The 13,479-nt window shown below is 50.0% G+C and overlaps 1 protein-coding gene across 3 annotated transcripts in view; it reads right to left on the minus strand.

The window, feature by feature from the left end:
- Positions 1-13,077, minus strand: part of Slco2b1 (solute carrier organic anion transporter family member 2B1) — a 49,999-nt gene extending 36,922 nt beyond the window's left edge. The window contains exon 1 of one of the 3 annotated variants that reach the window (XM_003463394.4): positions 12,783-13,077. In XM_003463394.4, the coding sequence (XP_003463442.2) occupies positions 12,783-12,798 (16 nt within the window). In that variant the 5' untranslated portion in view covers positions 12,799-13,077. The other 2 variants (XM_013145288.3, XM_013145289.3) reach the window with 2 other exon arrangements.
- Positions 13,078-13,479: the final 402 nt, after the last annotated feature.

Below are 13,479 nucleotides of genomic sequence, written 5' to 3' on the forward strand. Positions count from 1 at the left end.
GGCCTCCTGGATTCCATCACAGTGCTAGAAGGGGCCTTTCTGAAAAGGTTTATCCTCCATTCCACTGAGGACTACCTACTTCCCATTCTCCGTCTCCAGTAGATACCTCCCTCCTAAGAAGAAGCTGTGGACATTGCCATACAATAGAGCTTTGAACAATAGCCCCAGCAGTGCAATAGTTTGTGCAGCCAGGACTCCATTCTTGGAGCTTGGATTCTTGGAGGCTGAGTTGAGGCCTGAGTCCATTTCAGACAAGGACACGAGATCTGAGATGAGGTCTAGGTCAAGACACCATCCAGAGTTAGAAAATAATATACATTTTCCAGGGTGTATTTTGGAGCAAATGCCAGCCCTCCACAGGTCAGGTACCAGGCATCAGGGCCAACAATCCAATCTCCAAATCATACATTAAACCATTCTTTGAGTCAGTACAGAGAAAGCCCTCAGAGATCACTCCATTTAACTCCCTCCTGGACAAACACACCAAGTGGGATGATGGCTCAAGAGGCAGAGCTGTCTTGCCTGGTGGCCCCATTGTACATGTTGGCGTTCTCTCATTGTAAGGATGTAACCATGGCAGTAGCCCAATCACAGCAGTGAGATTGGATCTCCTTCAAAGGCCTCCCCTAGGGTGTCCTGATGATGACAATCAGTGGAAGCCTGAAAGTCCAGCCTTGGGAGACTCCACCCAGCCACCTGTGTGCAGCCCAGGCCTTCCCAGCCTTCCTCCCTCTGTGGCTCTACATCCGGCAGGAAGCTTCTCCATTGTTCCATGACCTGCTCATCACAGGCAGGAGTTCCCCTCATTTAACCAAGTCTCTGAAACCTGAACACTGGCCCTAGGATACCTCAGCCCCAGGACTCTCTCCCACTCCATCCTCCGAGCAAACTCCAAGCAGGCTACCGAAGATCTGAACCTCTACAAGCTAAGGTTTTACACCTCTCACACATAGTATCTGAGGATTAGTTTTAAAAATTGAGATGTAATTCACTTATCACAAATTCATGCCTTTAAAGCCACAATCCAGCATTTTTTTTAAAGAGTATTCACAAAGTTCTACAATCACTAGCTAGGTAAAGAAAATTTTCTTCATCATCATATCATTAGTAATCATTCTCCATTCCTCTTCCCCATAATTCCTAGCAGCTACACATCTGTTTTTAAACTTTATGGATTTGCCTCCTCTGGGCATTTCATATGAATAAAATCATATAATATATGATCTTTTGTGACTAATTTCTTTCAAGTAACATAATATTTTCAAGGCTCATCCAATTTGTAACATGTGTGGGGATTTCACTGTTTTTTATGGCCAAATAATAGTCTGCCATATGGCTAGATCATACTTAGTTTATCTGTTCATTAGTTGATGAACATTTGGGTTGTTTCAAGTATTATAAGCATTCATGTACAAATTTTTATGTGACGTACATTTTCAGTTCTCTTAGGCATACAACTAAGAGTGAAACTTCTGGGTCATGGAGTAATTCTATGTTTAACTATTTGAGGAACTACTGACCAGTTTTCCTCAGTGGCTACATTGTTTTACACTCCTACCAGCAAGGTAGGATGGTTTCAATTTCTCTACTTCTCTCCTAACACTTGTTATTGTCTCTCTTTTCAATTAAAGTCATATTAATAGGTATGACATGGTGTATCAGTGTGGCTTGACTAATAATGGTCAGTATTTTTTCATGTACATATTGATCATTTGTATAACATTCCAGAGAAAGTAGCTGAAAGAATTTGATGGAAGAAATGGAAGGGGTTATGTCTAGAGAGGAGTTCCTTTTACTAAATAAACTCTCAAACAACAACAACAACAATAACAATAACAAGGAAAACTTGAATCTAAAAGGAGGAGGAGAGGGTGGGCCTGGAGAAGCGGAGTGTGGGGGAGATTTGAAGGAGGAGATAAAGGAGTTCAAAGCAAAGGCTCCCAGAGAGACTGCAGCGCCTGTTTCTGAGTCTCAGTTCCTGGCATTGGCAGAGACCTAGGCTCTGGGCCACACACATCGCATGCGTTGCCTCATGAATCCTGTCCACAGGTCCACTATCTCTGTGCTCCTGGTAAGGACAGCAGACTCAGAGGAATCTCACTCTGCTGGTCAACAACAGCCTCTGGGGCTCAAGTCCAGAGGGATATTAGACTCAACATCCCTCTGAGCTCCTGCACAGGCTCCATGAGGAGAAACAGGGCAACACTCTGCTCTGCTTTAGCTCACCCAAACTAGCCAGGTCACCACCAAGGGGCCAGGTCAGGTAGACACAGGATTGGAGCTGACTCTGGGAGGGCAGAAGTCACTGACCTGAAGCCCTGGCTCTGAAAAGACTCAGGGATGGGTGAGGAAAGGGTTAGCATTAGCTGGAGGCCAGAGTTTAGGGAATGGCCAATTAATTGGGCAAGTGGGCATGATGTATCAATCACGGAGACCCAGAACCTGCCCTCAGGAAACATCTTTCCCAAGCCAGGTACCTGCGCCTGGGACTAATTCGAAAATGCTGTTTCAGTTGCTATGCTGCCAGATCAAGCAGATTTCTGATAGGTCAGCCTAGATCAGGCTGAGGAGTGGGGGCTACAGAATGACCTCCACCAATAGCCTCATTGACCCTGTAAGCTCTTTCTATGGCCTATTCTCATCCTGCAGAGGATACCTCTTTTCCTATTTTAATTAGCACAAACTTTTTTTTTTTTTTTTTTGAAATAGGATCTCACTATGCAGTTCAAGCTAAACTTGAATTCCGTTTATAGCCCAGGCTGGCCTCCTGCCTCAGCCTCCCAAGTGCTGGTATGGCCCACCATACCTATCTGTAGAGCATATTCTTTTCCTACCTTTAATAAGTGTAAACCATGCTACCTTTTTTTTTCACTTGTTTTGACCAACTCTTTGTTCAGGACAGCAAGAACCTGGAAAGAATATCTATAAGGAGTCCACAGCTCCCCAGGGCCCCACTAATAAGTGGGCTACTGGGAACATGTGGCTTCAGCTCCAGACCAGATCCTAGACCTCTGGCTTGGCTTCCAAGGATACTGGGGGCCATTTTCCCTCTGTCCCAAATCTTTTAGCCCCAGTCCCAGAGCCCTGCCCTCCTGCTCCCTGTCAAAGCCTGCTCACCTGCCTTGGGTGAGTTCCTTCTGCAGCCTTACCTCTGGCCTTCCTGAAGCTTCCACCTCAGAATCCCCTGGAAAGGCTCAAGGTCTTCTGGGAATTACACGAAACTTTAGAGAAATGACTGATTCTGAAGGACAAAGTCCACAGCCCTTTAGGTGACAGAGGAAGCTCTGAACCTCTGGACCCTGAGAGCAGCAATAGCTCTGAACATCTGCCAGCTAGCAAACTTGCTAAACAGGTATTTTGTCAGTTGAAGCCTCCTGCTGCTAGGCGGGCCCTCCTGAGCAAGAGCCACCATTCCTCTATCTGCTGAGTCCCGGTGATCAGGGGCAGCCTGGTAGGGAGGCCCCCTGCTCTGTCCATCTTCACTGGGAAGGCTCAGGGTCCTGCCTCCCCAGCTGCCTCCCAGCTGCAAAAGGCAATTCCAGGGAAATGGGAGGCTGAGTACAGCTTTCTATCCTAAGATCTGGCCTGGAATTCTGGCTCTGCCATCAGCCCACCATGTGAGCCTGGACATTCACCTTTATCTTTCTGAGCCTTAGTTTCCTCATCTGTAAGGTGAGGATGACAATATCAAGTGATAAGGTTCAAGACCCATTACCCCAAAACACGATATCTCAGCGTTTAAGAAAAACAGAAAGCAGAATGTTACTTTACCTTCGCCTCACCCTGCCCTCTGACCTTCTTCTGCCCTCTCCTTTGAAGCATGTCACAAGGGCTTTGTCTGAAAGGTATCTTCCCATACACAGAGAAAGGGAACTTACTTATCTTTGAAGACACAGAGAAGAATTCAAGCAAACAGGTTTCTCTCAGTTTATTTCCATTAGACTATTTTTCTCTTTGTCTCTATCATACTTCTCTGCAATTATATACTTCATCAAACTTATCATAAAAATAACCAGCTTTCCTTGTTTTTTTTTGGGTACTTATTCTGGAAAGCTCTTGTATTGTGTAAAACTTAGATTAAGTAAATCTATCTACTATCTTTTGTTAATCTCCCCTTTGCTAATAGGAGCCTCAGCCTTGAGCCTTACAGTGGGGAAGGAAATCTTCTCCCCTGTGATGCCTTGAGGAGATGAGGCAGGAAGGGCACCTAACCCTGTTCCAAGCACAGGCCAGACCCCCACTAAGGGCCACCTTCCTCCCCTTTCCTGGTAAATCTTCAAGCACCCTTGAACAACCCAGTCCAACCCGAGCCATCCCCTCATGTTCACTTGGTTATCCTACAAATCAGCTCCTCCATTCATGCATCACCATCATCTCTCTATCATCTGGATTATCCCTTTCCCTCCCTCACCCAAGCCCCAGTCAACCACAGAACCTGAGGAACTGGCTGCCTTCTCCCCAAGCACACTCACTGACTGTTGAGGCTAAGACCCATGTTTGAAGCCCTAGCCACTGCCTTAGAAGGCTTTTTGATTCCGTAACTGTGTGCAGTGACTGGAATCTATCTTTGCTGGTGCACAAGCCACCCCCAGACAGCTCCCTGAAACTGCTTCTAATCCACATTAGCATGACACTGCTACTCCATGTCTTCATTAGCACTTTTGTCTCTTCCCAGTCTGTTCAGCCCAAGAAAATTGTTTCACTATGTGATATAGGGAGTGCATAAAAGTCTGGTCAACTTTTTGAGGGAGACCATTAACAGAGGGTTGGCTCTCAGATTCTTTAGTCCCTCTGGCAAATCCTCACCTTGCCATGGTTTCCACCAACCCTAAACTATTATGCTGAGATTTTTATTCCATCCTAGTGATATTCTTTTCCTGTCCCTAATTCAGTCTCCCCAACCCCTTCTCTCTTGCACCAAAAGGCTTTAAAACAAATGCCTCATTTTTTATAAATACTGATCTTACCTCCCCACTGAGATACTCTCAATGCTAGGAGCAGTGGTGGAATCCTTTACTGCAGCAAGCAGTAAACTTGGCTTATTGATCATTGTGCCAGCCTTAATGTGATGCACCTCAGGTATTCACTCAATGTTTTTCCCTCCCCTCTCTGTGGCCAGTCCGCTCAGTGGTCTGTCCTCCTGCCACAAGCACCTACTTGCTTCATAGCAGCAAGCATTGCAACCTCTAGAACCAGAGAATTAGGCAAGAGTTTGATGGCAGAGAACTGAGTAAGGGGAAGGGAATCAGTAAAAGCCCTGGCTGGAAGCAGGGCTCTCTGACTCCCTTTCAATCCTGCAGAAGTGGCTGGCCATGAACATCAGGCTGGGTGGAAGAATCAGTCCTGGCCTCTTGATCTAAGGGGAAACAGGGGCTGCCAAAGATGGAGCATCTCTGAGTGTAGAGCTAGGTTGGGCTCATGTACCCATCCTCCCAGCTGTGAGGGTGCTGTGAAGACTCCATGGTGCATGTCAACAGATAGGATCAGAGGGAGGAAGCAGTCTATCCAAGGTCCCAGGGATAGAAAATGGCAAAGACTGGACCAGAACCTAGATCTGTCTGACTCCTGGGGCCCCAGAGGCAACCATAGGATGCTGGCCTCACTGATGGCCGTAGAATAGATGTGAAGACCACCCCTGTGGAGCCATTTCTGATTCTGTCCCGGCTTCCCTTTTGTGAATTGTGAAAGGTATCCGGCTGCTTTTCATTCTACTCGACCAATTTAGCTAACCAGTCAGTTCACAGGCCAGTCAATACCCTTCCCATAGCTGGAGAGAGCAGCGTTAGGAATGGGAAAGTGGTGAGGATATGTGGCCGTTGGCCCAAAAGACCACTGCATCAGGGCGACCAAATTCACAAGTAAGGCCAAGATTTGGACCTTCAGGAGAAAGCCTGAAGCCTTGGCAACAAGTGCCAAGAAATCACAAATCCTGGAGACAACTCCAGGTCAGCCACTGGAGAGTGAAGGCATGGGCTAAGAATGGCTTAAGGCAGGACGCTCTCCAGAATGTTCCTGCCTGAGGTCCACAGAGAGCAAGACCTAGAGCCTTTCAGATTTGGTGCCCTGGGACTAGCATTTAAATTGCCCTCAGCCTCTAAGATGGGACTAATGGGCCTCCGCTTTTGTGCCTGTGTCGAGACTATGTGAGACAACAAGGTAACTGTCCTCGGTCAACCCCAACGTGACTCACAAGTGCCAGTTTTGTCAACCTTTGCCTCAAACTCACCAAGGAGTTTGTTTGCAGGTCTGGCCACCAGACTTCTGAATAACTTACTTTTGTTTTTGTGGGAGTCTCTGCCCCAGAGTTACTCTCTCAGCTTCTTTGGATCCCGGAAGCGGGGCAGCTCCCTCTGGCCGGCCTCACTCACTCTGTGGGCTCCTTGTTCCTCTCCCCACCTTTCCTGCCCCTAATCTGACTCCAACCAAGGCGCTGCTCAGTTCTCACCAACTGCATTCTAGGACTTCTTTGTTTCTTCCTAACTTTCCTGTGCAAGCAGAAAGGAAGGCCTCTCCCACAGACCTGGCCTTCCCACACTGTGGCAGGCCATCAAAAGGACCTCAGAGACAGAAGATAAGGTGGAGATTAGGCCTGGGAGACTGGGCCCAGGGCCTTCACGCAGCAGTGCAGAGGGCTGTGCATCTCCGAGTGTGCAGTCCTCTCTGTAGCTGTTCTGCCTGACGGCGAATCTGGCACTCTGGCCCTGAGACTTGCTGGAACTTGCAGTACTGGCTCGCTGAGTATTTTTAAGTTAGTTTCCAGTACTTAAAAATTAGGAAATTTCAAATGAAACTGAAAATTTTGGGGCTTACTTTTTCTTGAGCTAACTGAAGATTTGGCAAACTGAGCTGACATTCCCTTAAGATGACACCCAGCTGGGCTGGGTTGCTGGAACTGCTGACAGCAGTTTGCCCTGCTGGAGCCTCTCTGGTGGTGACTCTCCCCAACCTCCATTCCTGAGCCCTTTTCCCTGTCTGCCACTGGGGCAATACTGGGTTTGGGGGCCCTACTGGGCTTGGGAATCCAGGGCTAGGTTAGCTGCTTTGAGGGGTGAAGAAATAAAGCTAAAGAGGCCTAGAACTTGCCAGGGTCACTATGGCAGGGACAGAGGTAGAACTTAGATGGTAAGTAAGAATGAAGATTCTCCTATATATACAGACCACTCCTTCAGCCCCAGAGGCAAGCAGCCCAGTCCCTGCCCTTAGGGGGCTCCCACAGGGTGTGGACGTTGGAAATGATGGGGGATTCAACAGACATGGACTTCATAAGAGTGACAGGTTTTTGGTGTGACACTAAGTATGTCAAAGTCATTCTGGAAACAGAAGAAAGTCCCTAACTTTATCTGGAGAGTTCTGGAAGGCTTCCTGTAGGAAGAAAGCATAGAAAAAAGCAGAGAAAAAGCAGAGATGTGAAAAATATAAAGATTGCTCTGGGGACAAAGGGTGTGGCAAGGCTGGAACACCGAGGTGGAGACTGAGGTTGGAGAGGTTGAAGGGGCGAGGTGATGATGTGGGAAGGGAAGAGCAGGCTTTCTGTCTGGGCAAAGGATCCCTGAAAGTCACAGCCATAGAGGGGTGGTGTACTTGGCGTTGCACGTGGTGAGTTTGGATCGCAAAGACACCCAAGGGGCCATGCCCAGGAAGCCACAGTTCCAGGAAAGAGGACCGGTGACAGCCTCTGGGAGTCTGGGGACACATGTGGATGAGGATAGTAGAAGCCATTGTGGACAAGCCGCCCTGAGAGTAGGCAAGCCCCCACCACGAGCCCCAGTGGAGAAGAAGAGGATAGAAGGCGGAATCAATCCCAACAAGGAGGAGTCACCTTGGACCTGCAAAGTCACTAGTTTCCATCTTAACATGACCAATGCCCAAGCCCAGGGAGAGAAGCCTGTTGTGCAGCAGATGTTGGCAGCCCATCTTTTAAGAGGCACATGAGCCTCTTCAGAGGTGGGTGTTGGGAGGAGGCCACTCTCACGGCAGCCAAACTTCCCCTGGAGCCACCCCCAACACCAAGCCTCATGAGTTTCCCCTGCCTGCAGTGCCCTGCCTAGGTGTCTCCTCTGCCTCCACAGTGTGTCCCTCTCAGCTCAGTCCCTGCAGCCATTTCCCTCAGTGGCGGTTGGTTGCTCTTGCTGTTTATGTACTCTTCCCTGCTTGATGAGGTGCTAAGCACCCCCAGATAATCTCTCCTGTCTGCCTGACCAGATGGATCATACTGGGTCCCTACAGGAACCTCTGGGTCCAGAAGACTTTGGGTTTAAATATTTACTTTTCAACATTGCATCTGAGTGAACTCTGGCAGGTTAGCCAATGCTCTAAGCTACTGTGACTTCCTTCTCAGTAAGTGTGAGAGACTAGAGTATGTCTCATAGCACTACTATTGTCCCTCAAAACTGTTTTGAGGGACCCCCATCCAACTAGCTGCCACACAAGGAGTCCACACTCCTGGCCTCAGATCAAAGCTGCAGGAGCCACTCATGTGTCATCTACACACTGCTTGGTCTCTGCCTCTTGCCATTCTCTGTGCCGCTGTGTCCTCCCCACCTCTAAGCCTTTGAATATGCCGTATCATTCCCAGCTGCTCTTCCTCTTCTCACTGCTTCTCACCATTCCAGGCCCAGCCAGGCTGAAGAGCATGATTGCTGAATTGAGATAAACTGAATGAGGGATCCCAGAAAGCAGGAGTATGGGCAACAGGCAGGCAGGTGGACTGGGGTGGGTGGAGCAACCTGGCCTTGCATTGTGGAGGGGAAAAAGTCACAGGCAGGAAGGCGGGGGGTGTCTCTGGGCAGGCGTCAGGCTTGGCTATCATGTAGGGGAAATTCCTTCTGGCAGGACCCTTGGGTGGTCTCTTGGACAATAACATGCTTGAGCTCTGGCTGTGTGTTTTGAGTGAGATCCAGCAAGAGGGGGAAGAGACCAGACACTTTCTGGTGGTTTCCCAGCTGGGTCAAGGACCCTGTGCTGGGACTTTCTGTTCCCAGTTCTAGCCCTTGGCTACCCCATCTAGACCCCAGATGACCTTAAAAATAAGATCTCAGGCCAGGAGACAGTGTGAAGCTTGAGCACATAGGGAACCCAGGTCAGTCTGCTTAGGTCTAAAACCAGGCGCTGAGTGCAAGAGAGGTGGCTGTGGGCCCTAGACCACTCCACCTTCACCTCCTAGGGACCCAGACCTGCTCTGTGTCAGGGTCTCCAGGCCTGGAGAAGGTGCAGCTATTTTGCACATTCATTCAAAGAACCACCTTAGAAATGTCCAGGCATGAGAGATCTTTGGTCTGGAGAGGAGCTCAGCCCCCAAGCCATTGTCCACCAGGCTGAGCACCTGGGAGCCTGTGGTATAGACCACCCAGAAAGAAGGCAAAAGGACAGCTAGGGGGGACCATGGCACCAGTGGAGGCTTCAGTGCAAGTCCTGGTCTGGTGCTGGCTAGCTGTATAGACTGGACTCCTCATGACCTTGGCTGTAAAATGGACATGAGAGTGCTTTGTACTCATGAAAGTACTACACACATGAGCTCATGATGAGCATTGCCAGGACACAGATTTGGGCCACTGAAACGTGGCCACCACCCTTCTCACATACTTTCTATAGTTCCAATGACTTCCAAGACAAGGTCCATATGCCCAACTTGGCATACATGCTTTTTGTGATGGGGGTCCCATCAGTTTCTGGGGTTTAAATTTTTGAATATTGTGTGATGACTTCCCCTACTCTGACTGCACAGGGCAGTTCACTGTCCCCACAGACATGTCAGGTCCAGTCACTTCTCTAAACATTTGCAATGCCCTCCTAGAACGCACACCTTGTTGAGCCCCTATTGAGCCCCTTTCTCCTAGAGTCCCACTGGCTCCCAACTGTGTAGCTGGGTGTTCCTGCCAGTTTCAAAGTTCATCTTTTTATCCATGTGATTTGTGTCTGTGACTCTCCAGTCCCCTGGGAGCTCCTGGAGGGAGAGACCGCCACCTGGTTTCATGCTGGGTATCCTGTATCAGCACAGAGCCTGGCTCAGGGAAGGCTCCAAGCCTTCAAAAAAGGTTGGAGCAGGCAAATAACGTGGCAGGGTGGAAGCATGGAGAGGAAGGCAGGCAGTTTATGACTGAACTCTTCCCACCATCTCATCTCTGCCCAGCCCTGGGCTAAGTTCAGGAGCTCCAGAATTGGATGAAATCAGGCTCTACCTGCAGAGGGCTGTGCTGTGCTGTGCTGAGATGGGCATCATTTTCTACCACTGCAAGCCTTAAGCATTAAGCTCTGGGATGCAGCCTGTGAGGGTGCATCCATGGTGACACTCTAGAGACAGTCAAGTCCCCAACATAGATGGAAAGATGGGCTCTATTCTTATGGAAAGGCTCTGCTCCCCTGCTCCCCCCAGAGATGGGATCTGTCAGTATAAAAAGGAACCAAGTGACCATGTTGGCCACCTCCTCCTATCTATTGCACAGGTAAAAAAAAATTGAGTCCTGGAAAGGGACAGGAGGAGACTGGGCATTGAATTCCTGGCACACCATGATGGAATCTATGCTGGCTCACTATCTGGTTCTCAGTTGCCTGGGATCTGGCCCTGCAGGCAAGGTCAGCCCAGGTTGTGAAGAAACAACACCCCCAGGCATTGGCATCCAAAAAACAGCTTGTTTTGTCTGGAGTCAGCAGAGTCAGAGGAGAATTGACCAAGGTGGGCAGAGGCTCACCAATGTGAAGTCTGTGGAAAGAAGAGAAATCCCTGGGGCAGGGGGCAGTGGAACAGAGTAGAAAAAGCTTTGGCAGGTCTGGCACCCACTTTGCTGTTTATTTGCTTAGTGATCTTAGACAAGTTATCTGTTCTCTCTGAGCACCTTTTTTCCTCATCTATTAAAAAGGATGAGGATATTTCACTGACTTCTCATAAAGCTGGTGATGCAGAGCTTGAATATGAACACAGGGCTGCTAGTTCTTGCCTTCGCTTGGTCCCTGGGATGGCTCGTGTTTGAGCAAGAAGGATTGCAGAGAGCAAGAGCAGTCACAGAGAGCGAAGGAGAACGGATCAAAGACAGGGTTATCTAGCACCTGGTCTCTGCCAGGCAGGGTTTACCTCCAGCTGCAAGAGTCAGCCAGGAAGACATCCTGGAGGAGCTGATGGTGACAGGAGTGAGAAGTGGGACAATTCCACCTGAATGGGGCGTGGGTAGGGGTGTTCCTGAGCAAGGGTGCAGAAGTGGGAGTGTGTGTTCTCTGGATCATACTGTGGGAACTGCTGAGGGAGAGTATTTTCTTTCCCCTTCCTGCACAGACAGGGAAGCTGTCTGTAGCATGAGAACACATGGTCATTTGGTGGTGGGGTTCTGTGGGAGCCACATCTGGCTCACACTCCTATCTGATGTCTGCATCTGGTGGGGACAGCTGGCCTCTCTGTGAGTGATCCCTGGCTGTCCCCAGAGTCCAGGCTCTGTATCCTGCCCCACCCACATTTCCTCATCCTTCTGAGTCCCCCAGTAAGCCTGGCTGCAGCCCAGATTGGAGTTTCAGGAGCACAGCTAGTGAACACTGGGGTCAGCTTTTTGCTATATGGGTGTTGGGGAGCATCCAGAAAATATTCCAGAGTGGGGCCTTGCAGAAGCCAGAAAAACAGTCACAGGGATGGGCCCTGGAAAGCAGCAGGTGTAGAAGAATCAAAGTCCTTGGTTTTGGCCACACCATAGGGTCTTAACCCCCTCTCCCTATGGGGCTGAGGCTACCTGGGGATGTAGCTGCTCAGTGGCCCACTCATTGCCTGAAGCCAACCCTTGTGAATCTGACCTTCCTGCCATGCTATGATCCCCAGGCTGTGACTGCATCTGCCTGGAGTCTCTTGGTCTGTGAAGCTGGCACTGCTAGGCTCCTGGGAGCAGGCCCAGACTTGACTCAGTGGGTGTGAAGCCCACACAGGGAGGGAGGATGGAAAGACAGGTAGTATGGAGGGAAGCCCCAGGGCCTCTCTGCAGGTGGCCGTGGGGATACCCAGTCTGAAGATCCTGTTCCCTCCACCACCCTCAACCTACCTGAGATACCCTAGGCCTGGTGCTGGCTCCCAGAAACACTGCCCCCGCCGGCCACTCCAGGTACTTCCTTATCATGCACCACGCTTGGTTTCTCAGGGTGCCCAGATATTTCCCTCCATCCCCCCTGCCTTACTGCAAGCTAGGTGGGTAGGTGTCTGTAGGTCTTTCTTTGAATTCCTCTCTTCCACAAGTATCCTGCTGGGTCTCTGTGTGAAGGTCTGTCTGTCACCATGCAGTGTCTGTCCCTGTGTGTTCTGTGCTTTCTCTTCTCGCTCTCACTGCCTCCTCCTTTTCTCTGTATCTTCCTCATCTCTGCTGCCACATTCTCTCCAAGACAGTTCTCCTCCTACTCCTGTAGCCTCTGCCCAGACCTGTTGATCTTCCTCCTGTCTTTCTACCTCTCTGTAAGAGTCTCATCCCTCTCTTCGGCTCTCTGACTTGTCCGTCTCTAACTATGTCTCCTTCACAGGGGGACCAATGCTGACAAGAGGATCAGGCGTGTATCTCTGTTTTCTTCCAGTCTGTTTATGCCTTACCAGGGTGGTTTAGCTCAGTTCCCTGCCTCCAGCTGAGTAAACAGATCCTCTCCTACTGCTTGTTTGTTCCTTCACTCACAGTGTCCTGGGCCAGCGCTTGGCTCTGCTGAGAGCTGTGTACTCCCTTCCCACCTTCAGCACACCCCTTTTGGCTCTATAGCCTTGCTCTTCTCACTGGAAACCAGGCCTCCAGTCCCCCACCAATGCCCTTCCTTACTTCCTCTGGACTTACCTATCCTGGGTCCCATGACAGTGGGAGAGCGGTGAGTTCCAGTCCCTAATTCAATCAGGATGTGAAGCTGAGCAGGGGGAGGAAGCGAGCCTGATGGGCAGATCCTGCAAACATCTGCTGGCAAGCTGCACTGATGTCTCCCAAGCCACACTGAACAGTAGCCACCACCTCTCCAGGCAGGGTTGGGGGGTCTTGGTCAAACTAGCCACTTTCCAAGTGCCTGGCTCCCTGGCACTTGCTCCTTTCTTTTTTGCTGCCCTGGCTGGGACAGTCTGGGACCAGGGCAGTGTGGGAAGCTGCGTTTGTTTTAGGTCCACCCCCCTGCTGGGAGGAGGCCGTGTCCTGCCTCTTTGAGGCTTGGAGAGTCTGCTCCTCCCAGCCTCTGGACCTGGGGCTTCTGCTAGATATTTCTTCTTCTGTTAGCAGTAAAAGATGGACATCACTGGCCCTCCCTGAGCCCAGGGCCATTTAGCCTTGAGCCCCCCAGTCTCTTTCTTACATTCCACTTTGCATATGAGCTCCTTCTCCTACCAAGCCTTTGTCCTCCTACAGAACTTCCATGGCCCTCCATGAGCCCGCTGAGCTGCTGTCCTCCTTCACTCCTGTTCCCTCAAGCCCTTGTCACCTTTCACTGATTACCTTCCCCCAGCTCCAAGGTTCCAGGCTAAGGAATGATTGTCCACCTGGAGGTATAGTG

The sequence above is a fragment of the Cavia porcellus genome, unplaced genomic scaffold (assembly GCF_034190915.1).
Source record: "Cavia porcellus strain 051 isolate PalLab524CR breed Dunkin Hartley unplaced genomic scaffold, mCavPor4.1 scaffold_9, whole genome shotgun sequence".
Lineage (NCBI taxonomy): Eukaryota > Metazoa > Chordata > Mammalia > Rodentia > Caviidae > Cavia > Cavia porcellus.